The sequence below is a fragment of the Psammomys obesus genome, unplaced genomic scaffold (assembly GCF_907164565.1).
Source record: "Psammomys obesus unplaced genomic scaffold, mPsaObe1.curated_primary_1811, whole genome shotgun sequence".
NCBI classification, from domain to species: domain Eukaryota; kingdom Metazoa; phylum Chordata; class Mammalia; order Rodentia; family Muridae; genus Psammomys; species Psammomys obesus.
The window spans coordinates 2,142,507-2,168,735 of record NW_026592439.1 but is presented as its reverse complement, the minus strand read 5'-3'; the positions used below and the strand labels follow the sequence as shown (position 1 = coordinate 2,168,735).

General features: G+C 45.0%; 1 protein-coding gene across 2 annotated transcripts in view; it reads left to right on the top strand.

Moving 5' to 3' along the window:
- The first annotated feature begins 6,420 nt into the window (after positions 1-6,420).
- Cadm3 (cell adhesion molecule 3) overlaps positions 6,421-26,229 on the top strand; it is a 30,035-nt gene continuing 10,226 nt past the window's right edge. The window contains exons 1-2 of one of the 2 annotated variants that reach the window (XM_055613284.1): positions 6,421-6,690; positions 24,000-24,101. In XM_055613284.1, coding sequence (XP_055469259.1) covers positions 6,609-6,690; positions 24,000-24,101 — 184 coding nt within the window. In that variant the 5' untranslated portion in view covers positions 6,421-6,608. The remainder of the gene's footprint in view (positions 6,691-23,999; positions 24,102-26,229) is intronic. The other variant, XM_055613285.1, reaches the window with a different exon arrangement.

The window sequence follows — 26,229 nt, the reverse complement described above, 5'->3', positions numbered from 1 at the left end:
GTAGTGCTAAGAATGAACCACCAATTTATATTCAAAGTGTAGATCGATCCTTAAAAGGTATTTGCACAAATTTCAAATGATGTTTAGGGTATGAATGTTTTCCACAACTACAACAATACAAAAGAAAGTAACATGCAGATAGAGACGTAGCTTAATGGCAGAATGCTAGATTAGCAGGCGCAGACAGACAGATAAACAATAGATAGACAGACAATTGAAAGACAGATAGATAGACAGACAGACAAGTGGCATGCTCTAAAGTCAATTATAATACTTATAAAATGTTTCCTCTATAAACAGTTATGTTGTGCATGCATATTAGAATAAGCCACATTATTTTATAAATTGAATAGCTATATAACCTAATGTGTACATACCTGTTTGGAATATGGCAATGAATTATGGTTATATGTATTATGTGCTTGTGTGGAAAATGTTTTATTGAACCTATGTTTACAAATTTGTCATTTGTCTTAATTCAGAGTTAAGTAAAATTACTATTCTCTTAGTTTTTTACACTGCGAGTAACGAGATTCATGAAATATCATTCCTGCCCTCTAAGAGTTCACAGTTAAGAGAAGAAAATTACTGCAAAATCATTGCAACACAGTGAGAGAAGTGTAATAGTGGAGGCATTTATTTTATACAATGGTGGAACCCAGAAAGACAGGATTGCCCTCAGGTGGAGGGCTCTACACAGGTGCTAGCACCTAATCAAAGTTTGGATGGGTAAACACAATTTTCATCAGCTTGATGAGATGGGCAATCCGGGTATAGGAAACAGTATGTGCAAAGACACTGAGGCATGAAACAAGAAAGTGTGTTTGGGAAATTACAAGCAGGTTGATATTGCTGGAACACAGCATCAAGGTGAGCAGCATGGAAATACTTCACTGGAGAGGCTAGCGATCGCCACGTAACTGAAGATGTGCGTTTTTATTTGCAGTTGATTATACACGTCTACTGTCCTTCTATGATACATCAATCAGCCTGTATCGGAGCAATGGTGACACACGTATTTTCCATATGATTTTATTTTTTGCTTGAATTTATCACAAAACAGTTTCCCCAGTCTCTGCTCATATTTGTGCTATTCCCTTCTGCTCTCTCGCCTTTTACTCATTTCCCTCTGTGATCTGGTTATCCAGATCCCTTCCTTCTTACATTGTCTCCCCGTATATCAATCTGAGTCTGTCCATCGACAGCCTCATAGGTCATCCTCTTGTCTAATGTCAGGCAACTCCACTTCTCTGACATTAAGAACTAAGCCCACATGACCTTCAGAGCCAAGCCCTGAGCAGCTTTTCCGGCTAAGCACAAAGTTAAGAATGTAGACTTTGAGGCCTGGATGTGTCACTCCCCATCATTGGGCAGCCAGGCTTCTTCAGGCCCCATTCTCCTCATCTGTAATAGAGAGCTGATGAATGCTGCACAGAAGATGTGTGAATATTAAAACGTGCAATAAATGCAAGGAATTTAGAGGAGAGTCTGGTCCTTAATAGTTATTGCTAATTATAAATTCAAAGTGGCTAGTGATTGTCATACCTAAGTCACACACGTACACTGGGAGATTTAATTTGGTAGATATTTACCTTGACTTTATCTGCTTGCCTGGATAGCTGTGGGAGGCAGTGCTGCTGTGTTACACAACTCCAATTAGAACGATGCCCCCTGGGGTTGTGCAATATGGCTACTCCGAGAAGGCGAAGGCGAGGAGGCTTTTCTCTGCAGTTAGTTTCTTTCTATAGTCTGAATATTTTAACTTCATCAATAAATTACCTTAATGTCTCAATGCGCCAATAGGATCTGTGAGCAGGGACACGTGGCGAATCTTGTGATTTGCCCAATCTCTAATTTGTACTGTTAACTTGTGTAAAAATAGAAACAAAGTGAGTGATGATATATAGATGTCATGCCAGTGTGTACTAGTTGGGGTTTCAGGTGAAGGTTGGTCAGAAGTACTTGTTGGCAGAGGGGATGTGAGCGCAGGATCACAAATCAAGCAGGCCTTGTAGTGGACCCACTAATTACAAATATAGTCATGTTACACCATGTTTTGCACTGGTAAAGGAACTAATAAAATCAGCCACATTAGGTAGTTTCATGGTACCCACATGAGACACTGTGTACATAAAGCACTCAGCATGAATGCTGGCAAATGATGCTTCTCAGTTCATGGGACCTGTGACTATCTTTTTTTCATCATGTGCAAGTTGCTTTCTTAGTTGCCAGCTCAAACCTGGTTAGAATGAAGATGCTGGTTAAAACTGATAATTAAGTTGAGGCTGCTATTAGGACTGGTGGTTAGAATTGTTAATAGATTAGGGTTAGGATTAAAATTAGAATTCAATTAAGGTTAGAATTAAAATCCTTAGTGAGGTTATTATTAAGGGTGATGTTAATTAAAACTGGATAATAGAAGCAAGGAGTGGTATTGCCAAGTACTGGTTTAGTTGGGTGGAAAATTAAGGAGGTAAAGTGTGGAAACTTGCACAGAGTTTACTTAGCCACAGGGAGAAGAAGGGTCAGAGTGTGAGGAGTCATCTGTGTGACCTCTGAGTAACTGCTGAGTAACATCTTTTCATCATATATTTTCCCCAATAGGTGCTGCTGATCCCTCCCAGATGAAGACTTAAAACTCACCCTCTGCAAGCTGAGTTCCTTTCCTCTCCCCTTTGAGCAGAAGCTGCGTGGGGAAAGAATGCCCAGGGCCCACACAGCTGTGTCTAGCCCAGCATTGGTGCCAGTATCACATTCCACACCCCCAGATACTCAGGCTGTTGCTGAGTGGACAGGGGCACGCAGGAGGCCAGAGCTTGCCTTCTCTTCACTCCCTTTCTTGGCTTCCCCCAAATCTCACTGTAGCTTCCAGCTCTGCAATCCCACAGACAACCCACCTCAGGCCTTGTGCAAGTCTCTGGGAAACACAAATTGTACGCCAGAGCATTTTCAAGTGGAGAGTAACCATAGAGATCACAATCCAACATAGATACACTCTACCTATTTTTATGATGGGATAATAAGTGTAGGTCAGTAAATTTTTTAAAGCCCTTTTCCTAAGCAAATGGCATGCTTGTAAGATACAGGGGGCAAATGCAGACAGAGTAATAGAAGAGTTACAGGGAATATCGTTTCTTCCAAATGAAATGTACCACCACGTAGGAGAAACTATCATTCTGAGGCAAACAGGAGAACTCTTCAAATTAGACATTGCTACATTACTGGGTGATGTACTGTTCCTCATCTAGTCCTGTCAACCTTTACTAGCTAGCTGTTGAACACAGAAAGACACTTGGCTTCTGAGCTCCAAATTTCCTCATCTCTTCAACAAAGACCCATCTAAAAGGATAATCCTAGCAACTCTAATACATTTTTATTCCATAATTTTAAAAGTCAATGGCAACTTCATATTAACATGTCCTAGAAGGCCGCCAAACTCATGCTGATGATGCAGTGAAGGGAAGAGGAGCCAGGAGAAAAAATAGCATTCCGGAGTCTCCATTGCTAGTCTTCATACTGTCTTTTCAAAACAGCTCTCTCTTCCCTCCCATTCTTGGTACCCATCCAGTCAGTTACAGTAGAGGGTGGGGCCAGAGCAGCAGTCATCAGAGAATTAAGGACAGGCAGAAGGGGATCCAGTGAAGCAGCAGATGGAAAAGATGGCTAATTAGAAGACTTTGGGACTTAATCCCACATCCTGCCTACCCCCACCTAATTCACCTCCACATGCCCCTTACCCTGTCCTATCTAAATCCTACTTAGATGATAGGTAAGGCTAAAGTTTCTTCTAGCTGGAATACAATACTCTTCACCCATCAATAGCCTTTAACTAGAAAAGCCTAATCCTTCCCACCAAGGCTGATTGTTTCATTTCATTTTGAGGTTGAATTTTATATTATTTTGCCTTCCTTTTCTTATCATAATTAACCTCGTAGCAACCTTGTCCCACCTCTGTCAAAAATTGTAGTCTTCTGTTGCTCTCCTTGTGGAGCTCCTGTCCCCTCCAGGTCTTTCTATCTCCCCCTTGTTTCATAAGATTCCCTGCACTCTGCCCAATGTTTGGTTAAGAGTCTCAGCATCTGCTTTAATACCTTGCTGGGTAGAGACTTTCAGAGGTCCTCTGTGGTAGGCTCCTGTCTGTTCCCTGTTTTCTCCCTCTACCAAAGTCTATCCTGTTTGCCTTTCTGAATAAGGATTGAGCATCTTACCCAGAGTCCTTCTTCTTACTTAGCTTCTTTACAGATTTTAGTATGATTATCCTATATTATACGTTTAATATCCATTTACAATAATGAAAAAAATCTGGGCCTAGGGTTCTTTTCTGAGACTGATACTCCAAACAAGGACCATTCATGGAGATGACCTAGAACCCCTGCACAGAAGTAGCCCTTGGTAGCTCAGTGTCCAAGTGGGTACCCTAGTAATGGGATCAGGGACTCTCTCTGACATGAACTCAGTGGCTGGCTCTTTGATCACCTCCCCCTGAAGGGTGGAGCAGCCTTACCAGGCCACAGAGGAAGACAATGCAGCCAGTCCTGAGGAGACCTGATAGGCTAGGGTCAGATGGAAGGAAGGAGGACCTCCTCTATCAGTGGACTGGGGGAGGGGCATGGGAGAAGAGAGAGAGAAGACAGGATTGGGAAGTTTTGGGGGAGGGAGCTACAGCTGGGATACAAAGTGAATAAATTGTAATAAATTAAAAATAAAATTTAAAAAACAAAAAAGGAAAAAGTATAATCTTTCTACAATCTTGACCTACCTGGTCCAGTCTCCTCCCTCTCTTACATCCCTGTCCATCTCTATGTCCCTGCAATATAGTCACTCCATCTTCATTGGTTGGGTTTCAAGATAGCAGAGATCTCAGGGAGGCAAAATGATTTGGTGTCACCAAACCAGACCTTGTTCAATAATGTCTAGGAAGAAATAACCACCAGACAGTCAAAAAAAAAAAATGTCCAAGAGACAAGCAGATCTCTTCTCTAGAAACTTTAGACTCCAGAAACAGTGAGTGAAAAATATTGGAGCAGACCCAGACCAGCCTGCAGGGGTTCCCTGAACAGTATTTTTTTTCAGCCCAGGCATCACTGCCTGTCAATTAGATGAGGCTTTACTGGTTATGGAGGATGTTCTGCAGGCTGTCCTCAGGTTCTTAGATGACAGAGACATTAACTCCATCACCATCAAGAGTTGAGAAACCTTGACATAGAGGAGGAAAGATTACCCAACCTTTAAACATTAGCCCAGGAGGACAGCACAGAAAATGGGCTGGAGGTTGTATTACAGAGATACATCCCGCTTATATGCTCTTATTTCATGGCCAATGCTGTGTCTTCTGCTTCTAAGTGATCTGCTAATTTCCTCTGGGTTAGATCAGGTATTTTCTAAGAACGCTTAACATACCTGAAACTCTACGATTTTTAGGATTCTGAAACTTAGGAATGTATTCTCCAAAACTAAATTTCAAACTAACCCAGCAAGATCCTCTTCTGAAACATACCAAAACTCTTCCAGAGATAACCTCGAAGAACAGAAAACACTAGGGATGTGGGACTCTCAGGTGTGAGCAAATACAGTCTTTCTCATCTTCTCTACAGCCTGGGGGGGGGGGTGTTGAATCCTCCCTCCCAGACATACACACACTGTCTCTTGGTCCATAAGAAGGTCTGTGGGTCTGCCTTTACTAGCTAAAAGTTGAGAAGAAGAGCCTCTGTGAAATTGAGAAGAAAGGCTATCAAGGGGCTAGTTGGGAGTTAAAGGGACCCAAGGTAGAGTATCAAAGAGGAAAACACTAAGTTTCTTTGCGGAATGCTTTCTTGGTTTAGTGTCTGGGATAAAGTCTTTGAAGAAGGCTTAAAAGAGATTGGGTCCCGCGGCCTCCTGGGGTCCACTTTGCAAAGGAGGTTGCCTGGAGCTACAAATTGTTGCTGGACAGATAAGTAGAGGGTCTTGAGTAAGAGGAACTAAGGATGCTAACGCTTAGGAGAATGGCTTGAGTCATCAGGTATCCTGGAGATGCACCCTTGGTCACACAGCGGATAGGGGTGCCCTAGCTTTGGGGATCCCGGTTGCCTAAGGAGAAGGCGGGGCTGGAGGATCTCAGGCTAGTGGGCACGCCCTTGCCCAGGCCTGCAGTGGACTCTCTCGCCAGCTGGCCCACCGCCCTGCCCACCTCCCCTCTCTCCACCCCAAGCCTAAGAGGGGTGCGCGTGGGGTCCCACTGCTGAGCCAGCTCCCTCCCTTTGCTCCACACCCGAGTGATGCCGGAGGAGCTCCCCGGGGAGAAGATGGAAGGCACCACAAAAGCGCGGAGGGGGTGTGGGAGGCGGGGGGGAGTAGGGAATGCGGCATCCAGGCCCCCCCGCCACCGGCCCAGCCCCCCGCCACCCCCCCTCCACCTCCAACCGAATGGTTTGCTCCGAGCGCCCTATTTAATCCCGGCGACTGCAGCAGCGCCGGCTCCCTCCCGGTACCCGCCTCGGCCCCGGGCTTGGAAGCCGCTCCGGGGGCGCCCTTTTGGACAGCGACGCCGTCTACCCAGTGCCCCCGGCCCCAGTCTCCGGAGACCCAGGCTCGCCAGCGCCCAGCCAGGGAGGCTGCCAGGAAGCGCGATGGGGGCCCCTTTCGCCCTGCCCCTGCTCCTGCTCCTCGCCTGCTCCTGGGCGCCCGGCGGGGCCAATCTTTCCCAGGACGGTGAGTGAGGGAGGGGGCGGCGCCAGGGGAGGTGGCCAGTGCCCCGAGGTGGGGGTTCGGATTGGGAGCCCGGACGCAGGGAGCCTGTTGGCTTTGTTTAGAAGCGAGGGTTCAAGACGCCAGCCTCTTGGAATACCCTTGTGTCTGTCTCTGAGCACCGCTGTCTCTGAGGACCGTGGGGTGTGCCGGCGTGTGCACCCTCCTGGGTACACGCCGACTGTGGGTGTCTACGTGTGCATCAGGGGTCTGGGGGTGGGGGGGTTCTGTCTATTTTGAGCAGCCGGGATCTGGATGTGTTGGTGTCCGTGTGTGTCTGGGTGTGCGCGTCTATGTTGGTGTCTGGTGCTGTGTTTCTGTGTCAGAGTCTGTGTGTATGTCTGTGTCAGTGTGTGTTGGGGGCGGAGTGAGATTTGTCGCTGTTTCAGTCAGGGCGTGTGTTGGGTGTTTGTGTATGTATGTCTGTAGAGGTTGGGTGGCCAGAACGATCCCCCAAACTGCTGTATGCAAACATTTCTGCTCCCCCGAGCGTCCCCCACCCGCCGCGGAGCTCTGAGTGGGCAGGGAAGGGGGCCTGGGTGAGGCTGTCGAGGGGGGCGTGGGCAAAGGAGAGGGGGCTTCTCCTTGAAGCAAAACAACAACACAGGGCGGAGGAGCCCCCAGTTTGGCTCTAGTCCTAGCGGTGGCAAAAAAGCTAGGAAAGGAAACAGATACTTGGGTGCGGGGCAACAAAAGCAGAGAGCAAGATATTTGGGGAGAAGGATCTATGGGAAACCCAAAGCTTTCCTGGGCTGAACATCAATTTCTCCAAATTCCGGATTGGGTTGCCTCTTTGCCCCAGTCTGCAACTCAACCCTTCTTGGGTCTGTAAAGGTAAAGAGGTGAAGGAAAGGAGTCAGGGGTGAAGAAAGGAGGCGGGGCCAAGGGAGAGGGGACTTGGGGAAGAGCTCCTCCCGCCCCAGGCCAGGCTATGTAGGTCAGCGCTGTGGGGGCACTTCAGCCTCCTCTAGGGCTGCTGGTGGTTAATGGGGTGGCTTGAAGAACTGTGTAGAGATAGGAAGAAGGGTTCCCCAGCTAGGAGCCTCAGGTTCTCGGAGGAGGGAGAACTGGCAGTGGAGGGACTGAAGGAATGCATCCTCCTCCTCTCTCCCTTGGCCTGTCAGAGGTGGGCTGGGTGGGGGAGGGGAAAGGGAACAGGACCTCTGCGGAGCAAGGGGGAAGTGGGGAGAGTAGAGGGAGGGTGGTGGCTATGCCCGGCCAGATGCCAACGAAAAAAAAAAAAAAAAAAACAAAACAAAACAAAAAAACAGAAAGAACCGCAGGGGAGGAGAAACGGGAGGCGGTTCCCGGGCGATGGACCCAGTGGCCAGCAGGGATGGGCACAGGGCGGGGCGGGATGGAGAGGGGAGGGGTTGGAACTGGGGAGGATGATGTAGAGAATTTCATCTGAGGAAAGCCGGCTGCGAGCCAGGGTGCTGGAGGAATAAAAGCTCCACCTTGCCTGACCTCCTCCCCTTACTATGTCTCCATCCTGGTAAAGAAGCTTCTTCTGGTGTGGAGACCCTGGGGATCCCCTCTCTACAGTTGGTTGGCTGACTCCTTCTGCTCTCTCTTCCCCAAACTCCCCAAAGGGAGTTCCTACTGTCACCACAGAGATGGCAGTGCCTTCTCTTGTACATGGAATTCCCCCTCCCCCGTCCCCAGAGGACTGCACTGATGACCCTATTCACAGAGGAGAGGAGCACTCCTGAGGGACAGTGGGCTTAGTGCAAGGCACAGACGGGGTACTGGCTGTTTGTGCCTCAGTAATGACTCTCCTATAAGGCCTTGACTTTCTGTGCCATCCCTGGCTTCCCCATACTCATAGCTGAATCAAAGAAAGCAAGTGCCCAAACTACAATCCTTTAGCAATGGGAACTAAGAGTGCCAACCTCTGCCTGAAGGGGAAAAAGAAGAGACCATGTCAGTAAGCTTCAGGCTTTTCACCTCTAGAATGGATGGCAGAAGCTAGAGTCAACCTGTTCAGTGACCACATCTTCCTTCACACAATCCCTGACTCTTTCTTGCGCTTCAGCTTGGGAGCCAAGCCTCTATTTGAGCTTAAAGTCCAGAGAGTGAGAATTGCTCTATCCTCATGCTTAGAAATAGAACAGAAGCTTAGAGGAAAGAGGAGAGAAGCAGTAAATTTTGTATAAGGAATTAAAGAGAGTGGGTCAGGAAGAGAGAATAAGATTTGGATACCATTTTCAAAGAAAAATCCAACCAAGCTTCCAGAACATCTGTGTAGAGTGCAAAACTTCAGGATGCACTGAGGTTTGAGATATATCCACCAGATAGCCTCTACTGAATTAACTTGGCACCTTGAGTTCTGAGTCTAAGAAGGTGAGCTCCAATGATGGGAAATAAGCACACAGGTTATTTATGCTCAGGGATAGCAGTCCTGAAGGCCCAATCTGACTAGCATCATGCAGGTGTGTCTAGTACTCCTGAGTTCCCCTGGGGCTCCTGTGCAGGGGGGTAGGTAATGCATAAATCAACCTGTAATGTTTGACCCAAACTAGGAGAGGTATCCTGTGAAGACTTAAGGACAAAGTAATCCAGAAAGCTGATGCTTAGATCAAGGGTGCTATGATTGGGAGGCTAATTCCATTTGAGAAGAAGCAAAACAAACTTCATGTGCTTCTGAGGTGTAAAGCTCCCTTGGGTACAGCATAAATGTTTCAGGCTCATAAAGATGAACAGGGATTGAGAAGCTGGAACAAGGCAGGGCCAGCAAATTCTATCTGAACCTGGCCATTAGTGCTATGGCCACAAGCTTAGGAATTTGCCACCTGGCCTCCCTTCTGGTCTTTCTCCGCTAGTACTGGCAGAAGCCAGCAGCTACCGTCTGAGAAACACAAGGCCCATGAACTTAATGCACCTTGTAGTCAGGTCTCTGGTGAGCAGCTTGACATTTGGCATTGTGACCAGCCTTGGTAGGGTTCTTTATTCCCAGCTTGTTTTCAGTAGAGTGGCTTAACCCAGCCAATGGACAGTCTTGCTTTGCTTATAACCCAGGTTATAGCAACTCAACCTGGTATTTTTAACTGTCCCACACTTGTATATCTTTTCCTTCTCAATGACCTTCTGTCTACTGCCATGCATTCTGCAGGCCCCTGGCTAAGTGCCCAGTGTGGAGATCATACCCAATGTGCCATAGAAGCCCAGCATTCTCTGTAGTGCTGCCCACGGATCTGCTTGGCAGATCTACTCCATTGAGTTTCTGTTCCTTGTTATAGCTGTAAGGGTTCTGTTTTTATTTCTGTTGCCTTCTTAGTTCCAGCTATAAGTCTTGGGAATAACATACTTTCCTTAAGATTTGCACATCATCTGACACAAGGAAGTTGAGGTCACCAGAGAGACACTGGAATGACAAAGTTTAGTTAATTCAATGAGCATCCACTCTGTCTAATGTAGCTTATCAAATGACTACCCAGAAATTATGGCCAAGTATTTTGTCCCAAGTTCTGTCTAGGCCTAAGTGGCTCTGTTGGTTTTGATAGGTTTTTTTTTTCTTTCTCCCTCATTAACACACACACACACACACACACACACACACACACAAACACACTTGCTGAAATTAAGACCTGTAGCCTTTGCCCCGTTGTTGGCTTCTCTGTATTCTTTAAACTACACCTTGATTTTGTTACAGTCCAAAGCTTCACTCAAAGTCAGTTGAGACAGTAGTCTGCACTTAGGTGTCCTCTCCAACCTCTTCCAAATGAGGAAAGAAGAACGACCTAGTCTGGTTCCAGGAGTGACATGTTGGATATATTCAGCTTCCGTTTGAAGAGGGTGAATCACAGTTCTGCAGCCATAAAATTCCACAGATGGCATCTTTTCGGTGTTCTGGTCATTTTGAAATAGCAGACGGGACACAGTGCCATTGCTCTGTGAAGCCTTAGATTAGGCTTAGGCGTCTCTTGCTTTTGCTCACTGTACTTTTCTGTATATAATATGTAGAATGGTGTTTAAAGCTGCTTTTTCTTAAATCATGTGCTCGGGGAAAAAAATCTTCACAGTTGTCAGAGAAAGAAAACCCTTGGGGCTGTGCCTAGTCACATTCTTCACTGTTTCCTACTCCAGTGGAGCTGCCTACTGGCTCCACAATCCCTTTTTTGTCATCTGAGCCTCAGTAAAGGAACGTCATCTAAGGATGGCAGTCTAGGTTCCCGATTCTCCTTGAAGCAGTCAGCTTCTTACTGAATGAAAAATCCAGAGTATTAGAAAAGTGGAGTAATTATATCTTTAAACATTATTTTTTTTTTCTGTGTAGTTCTGGGAATTTAATCTGTACATTTGTGAATGCTAGACAAGTTCTCCATCATGAATCTCTAGCCCAGCCCAAGATCTTTTCTTTTTAATGTTAAAGGCTAGTGCTTCCTGTTTAACTATTGGCTATAGGCCAGCATGCTGGGACATTTTGCTTCCTGTGTGGGGTCATGTTCTAGAGGTCCACTCATAGGCTGTGAGAATAGAAATTCACACAGAAATACTTATAAGATAGAGAGAAGGAGGGAGGGAGGGAGGAAAGAAGATAGGACAGTGGTAAGGAGATGGAAGAAAGGAAGAGAGAGAGGGAGAGAAAGAAAGAGAAGAGTCTGTTAAGCCACTAGGAAAAGATTCAAGTCTCTAAGAACACAGCCAAACTAAGGATAAACACTATATAATTATAAAATGGAGAAGAATATGTCTGCAGAGCAGAGACCTATCTCTGTTGCCAGGATTAGAAATAGTGATGGTTCTTTATAAGGTGAGAAGCAGCTGATGTTCAGGCTCTTACAACTATGCAAGTAAAATCCCAATCTACTACTGTTGTATGTGACAAGAAGGTCCATTCATTCTAGTAATGAAAAATCAACCTCTCAGGAGCAGAACACATATAGCTGTTGAGATTTTTTTCATACTTCGTGGCTTATAAAAGCTATATATTCGTCATTGAGCCAGCAAGTATTAAAGACCAATTTATCATTCGATGAAACTTTCTTTAAGTATAAAAGCCAGTGACTAATTTTCTCCAGTACAATAGAGGGCTTTAAGCCCTTGTGATACCACTCTTCTTGAAAGGTCTTGTCCCATACCTGTTCTGCTTGTATCACCAAATACTAACTACTTGTAAAAAATTGGGTGCTGCTATCACCACATTTGGGTATGCCGTATAAGTTATCTGATGGCTATGCACGTTTTGGTTTCCTTGTATCCTAGTGTTTCTGGTGGTAGGAGGTCACAGGAACTGTATGTTATTTTCTTCATTATACAACAATTTAATTATATTTTTAGTAACTTGTAGCAAGTTAAAACGTCTTCCATCACCACTAACACTTAGATAATTTGGGCTAATGACCACAAATGAAATCTGGTGGTGGTCCTCACAATCTTTCGGGTGTATCCAACAGACTCAAACAAAGTCCTTCAGAAAAACAAAACAAAACAAAACAAAACAAAAAACCCATAATGGATGCAGCATGATCCTAATGGAAGTCTGGCTTTAAGCTCAGTGGGCGCTAGAGCTTGCCACCTGAACTTGTGATGCCAAGCCCTCTTTGAAATAAACTACCTGTGCTCTGAGCTCTCCATGGTGCTGGCCTCGCGTGGTGACGCTCCGGGCTCTTCCTGTTGCTCTCCATGGTCCTGCTCTACCTTTTGCTTTATAATCTGTGCTCTCACAGTGCAGCCTTCAGAACTGGATGACCTCCCCCAACCTCTGCCCCGACCCTGCAGAAACACATATGACCCTGACTTTTTTTTTAAAGGGAGCGCAAGCCCTCATACAGGGATATGATCAGTGCTCATGACCAGGCAACTGTGGGAAGGAGACAGAAAAGTAATTCTCAGGTTATAGATGTTCAGGAAACTGGGGTCTACAGTGTCCTCAAATGGCCTTAAAATAACTGCATGCTTCACGGTAGATGGAATCGTAGTTTACATCAGATACATATGTGGTGTTTTAGATTGACACTGGTTTGCTCCTTTATGATGTGGAGGATAGAATGAGTCTTCCTCAGTCCTAAGCATGCACTCTCAATAGCAGCCTGAATCTGGTGCTAGCTTTACCTGTCCTGCTATAATGCTTGCTTTCCTCTGCCTTCTACCTCAGCAATGTAAACTTGATATGTAACAAAATGTTTACAAACTAGGTAACAGAGGACCTCAACATATGAGAGGCATCAAAACTAAATATCAGAACCTGGTTCATTTCTTCCACCTTCATAGCCATCTTTTACTGAGAAAAATGGCCTTAAACATCAATTTTCCACTCTCCATTAATGTTCTTAACCAAATCTCAGCAGATGTATATATACAGTAAACTCTGCTACATATCTGCAGTGATCAGAAGGCCTCAAGTGCCACCTAGCCAGTGTGTGTGTGTGTCATGTTACATCAGATCAGGGCAACCTCCCTTCCCTGAGCCTAAACTGTCCCATGTCAATTTCTACACAAGAGTACATGTATATGTTTGAGTGATCTAGAGAAGACTCCAGGTGGAGAAGCAGGATGTCAGAATGAATTTTAAGGGTATCTCCTTCATTTGCTCACTTGAAGCTAGAAGAAGCTTTGTTTCTCAAGGGCAGGTAATGGAAGTGATTTATCTCTATGAGAGAGCTTTCTGGAATATAGGATTGAGGTTGCAGCAACAGCTGGAGTATCTTGCATCCACCCATTTTCCTGAGCTGAGCTCCCCGCTCCAGTGAAGAGCAGACCTGTTTCAAGTAGGATTCAAATGCAGAGATTCTAACTCTGTTCAATATGTCCTTCATCCTTCTGTGTGAAATCTTGCATCTGGGAAGGTGTCCAGGAGAATAACAAAGCTATATTTTTATAAGAACTAAAAGACTACATTTGCTAAAGACTTATTTTTCTCTTCCCCAGCTAGACTTGTACTAATTGTATATTGATTGCTCATTATAAGCACCTTTAGCTCATTTACTTCTATTCAGGGTCAAGAAGGTCAGGAGTATCACCTTGCCCTGGGGAAAAGAAAATGTGATGGAAGTCTGTGTCCTAGCTATTCATCTATAAGTTGACCACTAACCTTACCTCCCTTGTTTTCATAATTGGCTCAGACATTAGGACAAGAAGGATGGAGAACTATTACTTTAAATATCAGGGGATATTGAGAATAGGCAGGACCCTGTCTCATGTGTCTATTCATTTAGTTTATCTTCTGTGCCTTGGCCCTTTGCTTTCCAGCCAAAGCTTTACCTAGGATGAAAAGCTCCTAACTGTAAATTTGTTATTGGAGCCTCTGATTTAAATATTTGATACCCTTTAGAAACCCAGAAACACTCTAATGAGTGCATCAATGACAGGTAACATGGAATGTATCACCATGTCCATCTTTTAAAGAACCTGAAGCCAAGTTCTTCCATTATAAAATGAAGGGCCAGTTTTACCATCTGCTCCATTTGTCACTCTGCAAATGCAAAATTACAGTGGGCCATGGTCTCACTAGTTCTTACACTTCCTAGTAATGAAATCTTTCCAAGGACATTGTGTATGTTCCCCCTCCAACTTTCACCCTACAATCTCACACAAATATAAAACACACCACTGCTAAGCCCTGAGCCCTCCATGTTTTCATTTATCCTCGACTGCTGTTTATGCCAAGTCTTTTCTGGTTTCCAAGCCCTGGAGTCCAATGTCAGTGACAGATGGACTGAGCCTCAGCCCTGGGGAAGAGAGGATTCTGGCTCTTTCCTGGGGAGTTTGAGCAGAAGAAAGAGACTAAATTCTGCTCTGGGGGGAAGCTCTGAGCTTAAGCCATATGGTTTTCTGGAAGTAAGGGGTTCTGATTAATATGGGCATGCGAAAGGGGCTCTGTATCTGGGTCATAAAACAAAGCTGTGTGTCTGTGTCAGAAGAAAATAAAAACAGGCATATGAATAATGAGAATCATAGTGTGTTGAAGGACACACGCTGAAGGAGAGAAAAAGGATGACCACACTGGAAAATGCAAGCATCTCAGGGAGCAAAGAGGAGACATAACTACATGAGTGCCGAGGCACTCAATGGAGGTTTAAAAAGAGGTGAAGAGGGACCTTTCTGTCAAAACAACATTCTTTGCTATTTTGGAGACTGTGAGATTTGTAGACTTGGAAGAATGCGTCTGTCTCGTAGAAGAGTTAAACTCCCAGAAAAGCACAAAATAAGGGTTGCATGTACAATGCAGCTCTCTGAAAAGTACAGATTTTCTTTTTTAAGGGATAAGAATGGGGGGTGTGTGCTAAATCTCAGTTAGGCTTAGGGGAATCAGGGAAACCATGGCAGTGTGGTGGGTGTGTCAAGCGGAACACATTTTTCTTCATGTAACACTCCTAACCATTGCCCTGAACCTGTCATTCACACCCTGCCTCTGATCATCCAGTGAAGGGAAACAGTAAAAACAAGTCAGAAATATCAGAACTAGCAGAGATAAATGCTTTCCTGCCTCCCTCATAACAAATTAAACTTTACCACAGCGTTATTGCTGCTCCATGCCATGCTATCATACTGAAAGATCTAGAGCATCACCAAAACAACAATGTGTGGTGTGGAACTCTGCAAGAAAGGGAACTTGCGTGAGTGTGTGCAGACAGATCAGGTGCTCAGGCACCGGGCAGGTATGGTAGGATGGGTGGAACATGCTGGAAGCTGGACTCGAAATCTCTCCCTCAGGGAATCTGATTCTTGCATGTCCCTCCCTGATTTTCCGAGCTTTCTGACTTAGTCTCAATTTCCTATCTCCCCATACCCTGTCAATGCGCTAACTGAATTCCAAGTTCAATTCTGGTATGTTTCCTTTCCCAGATGCTTTTCTAAAGTATGGGGAAATGCATGTTTTCCCAGGCTATCATATGTATGTGAGTGCTTGTATGTGTGCATACATGTGTGTGTTTGTGTGTGTGCATACGTATGTGTGTAAGAAATAACATAAATTTATGGGAAGGGTGTTCACGTTCAGTTTAAGGGAGTACCTGAAACTTCAGACAAAATCAGCCTCTTGGCTATTGTGCCAGAGTACACAGCACATATTAAACCTGGTGTGATTTCTGAAGAAAGTGATCACTGTGGGAAGGCATGGGGAGACAGAGCCTGCGAAAGGCTCTCATTATTCCAGGTACCATCCTATACCTACACAGAGCCTGTTCTCCAGAAGTCAGGGATGCATTCCAGTGCTCTGTTTCCTCCCGCCCTCACAGCCTCCTAGTGCAGAATGTGGATGTTTGTGTAGAACCCAGCTTCCAGAATGAAGGGGCTAAGGTGAACAAGGAGCTGTTTGGGATCAAATGCCCCTCCTTCTTGTCTCCCAACTGAATTTGTCCTCATTACAACTCAATATTGGCTGCAGAGGGGCTTGTTTTGGTTGGGGGCCAGCCCAGGGCTCCCTCTCAGCGCTAATGCACCGAGAACACTGACTCAGTAGCAAATCAAAGCAACAGCTGTCCCCACCTCCTTCTCTGCCACCCACTTCCCAGTCTCTGCTCCTCGGAATCTTAACTAAGTCTGTGAGCACCCACCTCCCCCCAGCCTACCACAAGCCCACTTCTGCCTCCAGATTTCTTTTTTTCTAGCTCAAGAATAGGACATGTTCCTCTGCTCTTTTCCTCCCATCTAGTCTAACCCAGCCCTCTTCCACTTCACACGCAAATGCATGCTCTCCTATGACTGTGAACATAGTGTATGCTCTAGCAGGTAGATTCAGGAACACTCACATGCACTCACACACACAGACGTGCATGTGCGTGCACACACACACACACACACACACACACACACACACTGCACACAGTCGTGTTCTCATGACCACTGCTTTGAGCTCCTAGGGACACAGCAGTGGCTTCTGCCCTTCAAAGTCGTCTTTCCCAGGAACTGAAGTCTGTCAGTAAGGCCTGTCTGTCTGACACGGTTTCTCCAACCCATCTAATAGTTAGCGGACTTTCTTCCCCTGAGGTCTGGGGTCCTTCCCATATGTGGTATAAGAAGGAGTATAGATATCACCAGATAGAAACATCACACTCAACAGTAACTGCACCTCTGAATTAGCCAGCCCACAAGAACCATGTGATGTGAGAATAAGTACAAAAGACCAGAGTTATAACTACAGCTCCCATTAACTGTCTGTGGGATTTCTTAAAATTTGTATGCTTCTCGGGATTTCAGTTCCTCGTTGTTAAAATAAGCAGCTGGGCTCGGGGGTGTGGTTCAGCAGTTTGCACACTTGCATGCTCACACACACACATACACAGCGGTATTGGGCTGACTGCCACTTATGACCCAGTCAGCTCTGAAAGTCTAACACTTGTAAGAATCATGGAGGAGAAATCATTTTGGGTGAATTAATTGTAACAGAAAGAGGAGAAAAATGATTGCACTCTAGTGCTAGGTAAAAGGCAGTCTTCCTCTTCTGTGTCCAGTGATTTTAGGAGCAACCTGCTCTGGCCACAAGGGGTCAGTAGAAAATACTGCTGGAATATGGAATCTGACTGTAAGGCTTAAGAAATACACACACACACACACACACACACACACACACACACACACACACACACGTACCCCTTCATGACATCTTAAATTTTGATAGTTTTTCTTAACATTTGCATATGAAAAAAACGTTTTTGAATGACTGGATTTTTATTTACTTTTAATTTCAGTGAGATAAAAGTATTAACATCAAGGCCTTCATTTAACGCCATCCTCAAACCTACCCTAGACAGGCCAGCCAACTATCCTGAAGAGGCTTCTTCTTAGTTAGCCTGGAAAACCTTTTGTTGAGAATGGAACTAAAAGATGTCCGTGAAATGCATTAAAAAGCCTGTTGGAGCCCAGACTGAGTCTCTCCTAACCTGACTCACAGGATCTTCTCATGGTGTGAAAACGGCACACCCCTCAACTATTGAGTCTCTGGTCCAAGCTCTATAACAAATTACAGGGTTAATTAACATGACAGGAAGTTCCTTGGGGGAAGAGTGGAAATCTACCCTTCCCATATCTGTTTCCACTTGCATAGATGCCTCTTAGGAGAGTAAAATCAAGCCAGGAGAGAGTAATGATTTTGGGCCCAAGAGGCTGCTTGACAAACAAGACTCCAGGAGGAAAAAAACAGACAGCAACAGAAATGAGAGAGGGAGTAACCCGAAGGAGTAAGTCTCCTCTCAGCACCTCAGTGACAAAGAGAGTAGCAAGGGAACGGGGAGGTTAAGATCTGGCAGCAGCAGCTGAGGCATGCATGACTGAGCTCCTGGGTTCTGAAGTGACTATGAGCTAAAGCATCCCTGAGTTATGCAAAGGAGAATGTTCATGGAGACTTCCAGATCTCGGTGTGGTTCAGAATCTAATCCCAAAGGAAAGAGAAAGAAACACACCTGAAAAGAGAGAGGGGCCCAGAATCAAAAGTACTCCCCTGTTAAGGCTGGGCCTTCCTTTGACTATGCCTTAAGGACACAAGTATTAGTGAAGAGGGACCTAAGGAAATATAGGCAAAGGAATGCAGAGCAAGAAGAGCGTACATCCGTAGCTGTCAGCATTCTGGTTTAGAAACAGGGATGATTTTAGTAAACGTGGCACAACTGTGGCTGCCAAAGACCAACTGTAGGAAGCTGAGCATAAAGAGAGCCCTTTGTGATCCGAGTGTTTTGCTCTGAAGTCAAAGTGACTCCTCCAAATCTTGTAGTTATCTTCTAAATCAGGATTCAGATGGAACAGGTCCAGTTTCCTCCAAGTGCGCATTCAAACATTTACTCTTAAAGGAAAATATGGCTCTGAGAATAAGAAAAACTCCAGGGGCCAAATTCCAATTCTACTTTTGCTTCTAAGCTTGCTATGGCCACTCTCCACTGCCAGTGACCCACACGTGCGTCTCACTCCACGACGGAGCTAAAGTTGGGTAACATTACCAGGTCTGGGATCCTAGCAGTGAGATTTCTAATGGTGGATAGTCCATTTTAAAAGAGAGTCATTATTCTGGGCCACAGCCCCCAGTATGTTTTTTTGCTTGGAGATAACACTTCTCCGCCCACCTGTCATGGTAGTCGTGAGGAATAACAAGTAGGCTGGGCTGAGCATTATTTTTAACTCTGAAGTTAGAGAAATGCTGAGTCATCATCATCATCATCACCATCATCATCAACTCCTACTCAGGGAGTTGTTTTTCTCTAGAGTCAGGGAAGTGGCGCTCCGGACACATGCACTAGAGAAGCCATGAAGCCCAGAGTTCATCTCTTTGTCCCACCATCCCACATGTGCACCTATGACACTGTCAGTAGCTCTACCAATACATTCTGCATCCTCGGAGCACACAAAGCAGGGAAGATACATAGCCAAGCAGTCAAGGGTGATGCTGCCATAGTTTCATATGCCATATTCTCCCTACCAGTCACTTGAATTGCAGACATAATACATTTTTATTCATCTGAGTAACCCACTTATTTATTCAATAAATATTTATTGAGCCCTTACTATGTGTGAGGTCCTGTGCTTGCAGTGAAAAACTGATTCATTGGTGCCAATGCATGCTTTGAAGAGGCACATTATTAAGTCTGCAATCCCTGCCCCTGCTAACTCCCAATATGAACAATCATTCAGAAGGAAACCTGTATAGGGAAAGGATTAGTTTGTCCTTTAACATGATGAGAATTCTAAGGATATCAGAACCTATGAGTAAATAAAACGAGAATGGAGAAGCACCCAAAACAGTCAAAGAGATAACCTTTTTGTTTTTAGCCTACATGCTAGAATGTGATGAAAACAAGGACATTTTGTCAATGGTTTTAAGTAAACACACCTGTTGTTTGGTTAACCAAGGAATCCCACGATATAAGACGATTAGGGGTAGATAAAATAGACCCTAAAGTATGGAGTGAAGACAGAGTATAAAATCCAGATAAAGAACATAATTCAGTGGGTGCCAATCACAGCACCACCACCACCACAAGCGCCCACGCTAGCCTGGTATTCTGTGCTTTTTATCATTTTGCAGGTGAGTGTTGTGAACATTATTTAGGTAAGGCATCCCTGGCTGGCAACCTGAGAAAGTCTTCACACCTCCATTCCTGACCCACCACTACACACACAAAACACATGCGCCTGCTTCCTGAGGCAATCAGGACAGTGGGAAGAAACAGAAAGCTGGGGCCTTGTGGCCAGAGAGACCTGTGATTAAAGCTTGTCCCATCCTGACCCTTACTAGATACATCACATAGTTCCCTAGTGAACTTGTCTGGAGCCAGGCCTATGGACCTCTTAACTTAAACCTTGATGTTAAATCAGGGCGGGAGGGTTATAAATTCCGAGCTCTGTCTTACAGACTTCTAGAGTGCCCATGCCCAGGTAGTCCGTGCTTTCCTTGGCCTACTTCCTGTGTTTTTTTGATTTGCTATTTTCTCTGCACTAACAGATTTTGAGCTCTGTTCTCCCAAAGGAAGACTCTCAGCATCTGATTTGAGTTAGATGAGTTAAGACCCATGAAGACAGGCAAATAGCACTAGTACCAGGTTATTATAGAAAAGAGAATGGACCCAGGGTGGCAAATATTTTAAATGGCATTCCAAATAGTCCCTGTGTCTAGAATGTGGGATCAGCGCAATGGACATACTTGACAGGTGGGTTGACATCATACTGTACAGGACCCTGAAGGCCAGGCTAACCAGTCTGGATATTGTCTGTAGAAAACGTAAATTCCAATGGAGATACGGCTCAGTAAAGGACTTGATGGGGTCCTAAATTCAGATTTCCAGCACTCATGCAAAAAGCCCAGCATGGTGGCATGCATCTAGACACCCAATACCAGTGACAGGGAGGCAGGTAGATATCATCTTTCTAAGAAAAAAAAATATTTGGTGAACAGCAAGATAGATAGATGGTAAAGGAGCTCACTGCCAACACTGAGAATTTGAGTTCAAGGCACAGGGACCCTGTGGGGGAAAGAGGTAACTGACTGTTTCAGGCTGTTCTCCGGCTTCCACACACACACTATGGCATGTAACCCCCCTCCCCACACACACAAATTTAACTTTAAAAACCAATTAAAATATAAGCTGGCAAATGAACGAGGAAGAACCTCCATGTTAGCTTCTGGCATTTATATGCATACCTGTGTGCACAGGTAGGTATATACTCATGAACCCACAATCCACATACAACACACGATGGGGGAGGGGAGTCACAGAAGCTGTGTGAGCAGATAACAATGTGGCTGAAGCTCCCCAACTTTTATTACTGGTAAACCTGGTGCTTCCCTTCATAGTGCTCCCCATATAGGGTGCCAGTAGCTCCTTCCAAGGTCCCTGAGTTGAATCCTTACTAACTCTACTTGAAAGTCCATATGTCCCTTTTAGAATATGCCTCAGCTTCTTCCCTTTCCTGTCCAAACATTTTGAGGGAAATCATGGTGATGTCATGAATGACTGGCACAATTTTAATCCAAAGATAGTTCAAGCTTTCCATAAAGCGGCTTATAATTTGTGCTAGTTATCCATGCTCCTGAAGATAGCATTACAAGCGCTCACCTGTTCCCATAGGAATGGCCATTCAAAACGTATCACTAGCAGCCTACAATTTTGTAAAATTGGGTAACTTTCAGACACACTAACAGAGTTCCCAAGAGCAGAGATATAAAAGATCATAATACATTTCAGAATTAGGAGATTATGTCACACATACCCCTTAGAAGGGGGAGCAACGTCCCAGCCATATCTTAAATGGTTTCCTAAAACACTACGAACCAAAATGAATTCTCTGCAAATTTACAGAGGCGATAAATCATGCACGTCCCAAACATGTCATTTATTGAAGGTTATTTGCTGCTTTCTGCCTCCGAACAGTTCAGCTGTGTTTAAATGATGTACATCACCATTTTGCTTATTTATCCTATGCAGGGGGCGAAAAAAGCAACACAGAGAAGTGGGAGTGAGGAGGTGCCGGACAAGTATGAGCAGGGAAAGAAGCCACTGAGAAAGGTGCAGACAAAAGCCAAGATGAGAGAGTGGAGACGAGAAACAGCCTCTGCCTGATTAACAATATATACAGCCTGGTGCCAAGGTTGCAAATTACCAGACAAGTTAGATGCACTGGGCTCACTAGAATGAATTGTTAGAAATATGGCTGAAAATGGTAGTGTTACTGCTCTTAACCAGCTCAGAGTTCAGATGAGGAGCCTGGTAACTAAACAAACACATAACTGAAAAACAGGGGCTGTTGAAAGCTGAGGAGCCTACAAGGGGCAGGAAGGGTTCTTGAGAAATGTGCTATTTGGGTTCCTTTAGGTGTGCCAAGGAGCCTCTTTGGATGTCAACTTCAGAAGTGGTGGTTATATCTGGCTGCCTATCGCTAGCAATTATTTTGAGATTAAATGAAATCATGAGTGAAAATCCACTCTGCAAACTCAAAGTCCCACACTAAAGCATGGCAAGGCTATTTGCTTGGACCATTTGAATAACAGGCTGTGTATTAGTTCTTAGATTGCCTGCTGGGAAACTATGCTGTATGAGGGACATCCTGTCCCTTCAGCATCCCTGCCCTTCCGGCATTCTATGCTCTAGTACAACGAATCCTGCTTCCTGCTTGATATTGGCACAACACATATAACATATAACCTGGAAAATAACATGAAACACTCACCAATGTCCAGTCGTCTTCATCCTTGTCCACACAAAGCGTCCCCAGAATGAGGGCCCTGTAACCTTTGGACTGCCTCTCTGCTAGAACTGAGAGCCCTGCCCTCTTTCTTTCTCTCATCCTTGTCTCTCTCTTCCCTGTCTCCATCAATTCTTCTTTTGCCTCCTCCCCCACTCCTCTTTACCTGTTTGAGATATCTCGCAGTTTCGCCCGGAACACAGTGAATTCGCAGATCTTCTGGGATACCCAGGTCAGGAGCAGTGGGAAGGGGTGCTGTTTACATTGAGGCCTGTCCGCCCCCGCAGCCCCGAAGTTCTCTGTAAGAGATTTATCTGATGTTGTGGCTCTCTCTCCCTCTCCCCTTTCCCCCTTCCCGGTCCCGTACTTTCTATTCCTTACCCTCTTTCAAAGCTATCCTTTCTTCTCTCTCTTCTCCTCTAACCAGCTTGCTTTCCCTTTTCTTCTGATTCACCCTTGTTTCCCTAGCCCTGTACCTTTTCTTCTCCGAGTAGTCCATATCCCACTTCTTTTTCCAGTTTTGACCCACCCACTTACTCTCTCTTAGCCCCACCTCAACCTTCTCATCCCTCCCCCACCCTTTTTCTGTTGCACATGCTGGGGACACTGACAAACTTCTCCCTGTGCTGCTGTCCCAGGAAGAGAAGCAGTTCCAGCCTCCCACAGCAGCTGATGACCTCACTGAAATTTCGCAATGTGATTGGCTACTCTAGGGCCCTGTGGCGGGAGATCTTGAAAAGATGCTTAGCTGGTTTCTTTGTCCCTCCGCTCTTTCAGTTTGGGTTGGGGCTGTGAACCCCAGACACTATTGTATTTCACAACAGAGTATAAAAGCGATCTAGTTCTGAGAGAGGTTGTGACCATTGCCTGGGTGACAAGGTTTGGTGGCATCAGAGGAAGGCACAGACTCAGTGAGGCAGAGACCTGGGAACCTAGCGTGAAAAGTGAAGAGAATCTAAACATCTCATAGAAAGTTAGAATCTGGAAAGCTGTATTTCAGTCTCCAGTCTCACCTTTGATCTTTCTTCAATGAGGAGGCTCTCACCTTGAAACATAGAGCTGCGGATTTGAAGCCAGGCATTTCCTTTCTAGTCTCTACTCAATTTGCATGACTTTGGGCAAGTTATTTCATTCTGCTCCCACTTGGCAAAACAGGAGTGATGACACCACCGCTTTTTATAGGTTTAGTGAAAGAAATAAATGGGAAAATATGTTTTAATGTTCAAACCTGCTGTTGTGTTAATATATAACGTGGTACAACAAAAAAGAACCCTGGATAAGGAGTTTATGATGTGTTTTGGGTTTTTTGTTTTCTTTTTTTTTTTTCCCCGTTTTTCATTTTTCAGTAGTGATCCCCTCATGATCTTTTGTGGGAGTCTTTGTCCTTATCTGTGAATTGGGGGAGCTGGACTGAATGGTCTCCAAGGTCTGTGGCTCTAACACTATGTGATTGACAGATAAAACTTAGCTCCCTCCTTTAAATGGCCTATCGGAGAAAAGTTCTTTCCTTTTTCAGAACTCTTGCTAACGTCTCACTTTCCCTCAGGTATGCTGGCGAAGCCACTTTCTGTAGGGGCCTACCCCTCCCCCCCCACAATGAAAGTGTAGACACGAACTATAGCATTATGCACAGGGTTCATCCTTGATGGAGATTCTCTCCCCAGGCTACTGGCAGGAGCAGGATTTGGAGCTGGGAACTCTGGCTCCACTGGACGAGGCCCTCAGCTCCACAGTCTGGAGCAACCCTGACCTGCTGGCCAGTCAAGGTGAGAAACCAGGCCCTTCATCTCAACGTTCTTCAGATGTCTCACTCATCCTCACACCATCTCCCACTCATGGCACTCCACCCCATGTCCTCGCTCCACTCATCACCACACAGCTTTCTCCTTCTCATCTGACGTTTAGCTCTTAGCTCTGCACCACCACCTCCCCATGCACCAACTCCCTCCTTCACTCTGGAACAGAGACCTCTGAAACCCTACACAGCTTTCCAAAAATAAAATGCCTCCAGAGGAGCAGCTTACTCAAAACAGAGAGAGGTCCTGGAGAGGCACTGGCAAAGAAGAATTCTTCAAGCACGACAAGGACAGAGGGTTTAGAGGTTGGAAACTGATATACGTCTGTTTGCAGATGAACAGCCTCAGATGCCTTCCATTGAGAAATCTTGAGAAAATTTCCCTTCCAAATTTGCTCAGTGACTACACGAAAACCTCAAATGCAATCACAGTTCTCCATTCAGAGGATCACTTTAGGAAGAACTCCAGTGAAAACAGCTCTTTGTGGAGGACAGAACAGAGTTCCAGTGTCGAGAACTAGCGGATTGATCTTTGGAGTCTGCTCACCTCTGTTGCCTTGTTGCCTGTACCTATGAAATGGGGGAATTGGATTCCTGCTCCCAGTTCTAGCTTTCACAATTCTAGGTAGTATTAACAATCAGGCTTCACACACCAATTTGGAGACTACCACCCTTAAAGGGGTGTCTTGCCTGGCATAATTTCCAGTATGCTTTTCTGCTCTGCTAAGATCATGCAGGGTGTATTTCTTGAAGATGGAGGTCAACTGACTAGGAAAGTAGGAAATAAGTAGGCAGAGAAGGGCAAAGGGAGCATCGGATGTTTTTATAGTGCTTTGTAGAGGTTGTAGTAAGCATTTTTTTTCCTGGTTTCCTGTTGAGCCATGGGTTGAGGAATTCTGTGACAGAGAACAGACTTTTGGATGTTCCTGAATCAGAGCATGGAGATTATTTTACATTAGTTCTGAGGAGGTCATTGCCTTTGGGTCACTAAAAGTGATTCTGAAGATCAGGGAATCAATATTAGGAATCAGAGTCCATGCTGTGGGGACTTAGCACAGTGCCTGGTGGGGAAAACAGGTGTCCATATTGGAGAGGTTCACAGCTAGGCTGAGGAGAAGGTTCATTTGGCATTCAATTGGTTTGTATATAAAAATAGAACCTGGATTTTTTTCCTTCTTCCCTCCTTCCCTTTCTTCCTTTTCTTCCCCTTCCCTCCTTTCTCCATGTCTTCTCTTTCTCTCCCCCCTTCTCATTTTGACACAGGGTGTATGCAGTCCAAGTTGGCCTCAAACTCAGTAGCCAAGGACACCCTACAACTTCTGCTCCACCTGTCTCTACTTCCTGAGTAATGGGATAACATATGTTTTCCATCACAGGCAATGTGGTGGAGATCCAATCCGGGTCTTCATGCATGCTAGGCAAGGACTCTCTCACCTGAGCTTGTGTTTTGTTCAATTTCTGTAAGGAGAGAAGAGTTAGGAAACATGTTTCCAGCACACTGGGAGAAAATGTCAGTCTTTTCACTCTTTAAATAATATCGGGGTGGGGACTTGAGTTTGGATTTGGGGAGACAGGCAGACCTACCAGAAAGAGAATGAACAGTTGGATGCAGTTTTGCATGTTTATAATCCCAGCACTTAGAAAGCAGAGGCAGGAGGACTTTGGCAAATTCAAGGCCATCTTGAATACATAGTAAGTGACAGGCCTGCCAGGACTGCATAATATGACCTTGTCTCAACAGCAGCTACAACAACTAATAATAATGGGAACATGCGGTGAGAGATTTGATGATTGGATGAAATAATTGCTAGAAAAAAATTAAAAATATGTTAAAATGTTTCAATTTTTAATTTTATATTGTCTGCTTTGCTCTTATTGTAGAGATTAACGTACACACCAAGGACTGGTTCAGGCTTTACCCCATTATAATTTTGATTATTAGTCACAATTGCTTCCACTTTGCTCTTATAATAGGTGGTAACAGAAAGGCAAAACATAGAATGACAGATGTGTATGTGTGTTCTCAACGACGAATGGCAGAACCGTATGTAAAAAGACACATGTGGAGTAGTATGTTCAGATCTGGGTGCCTTTATCCT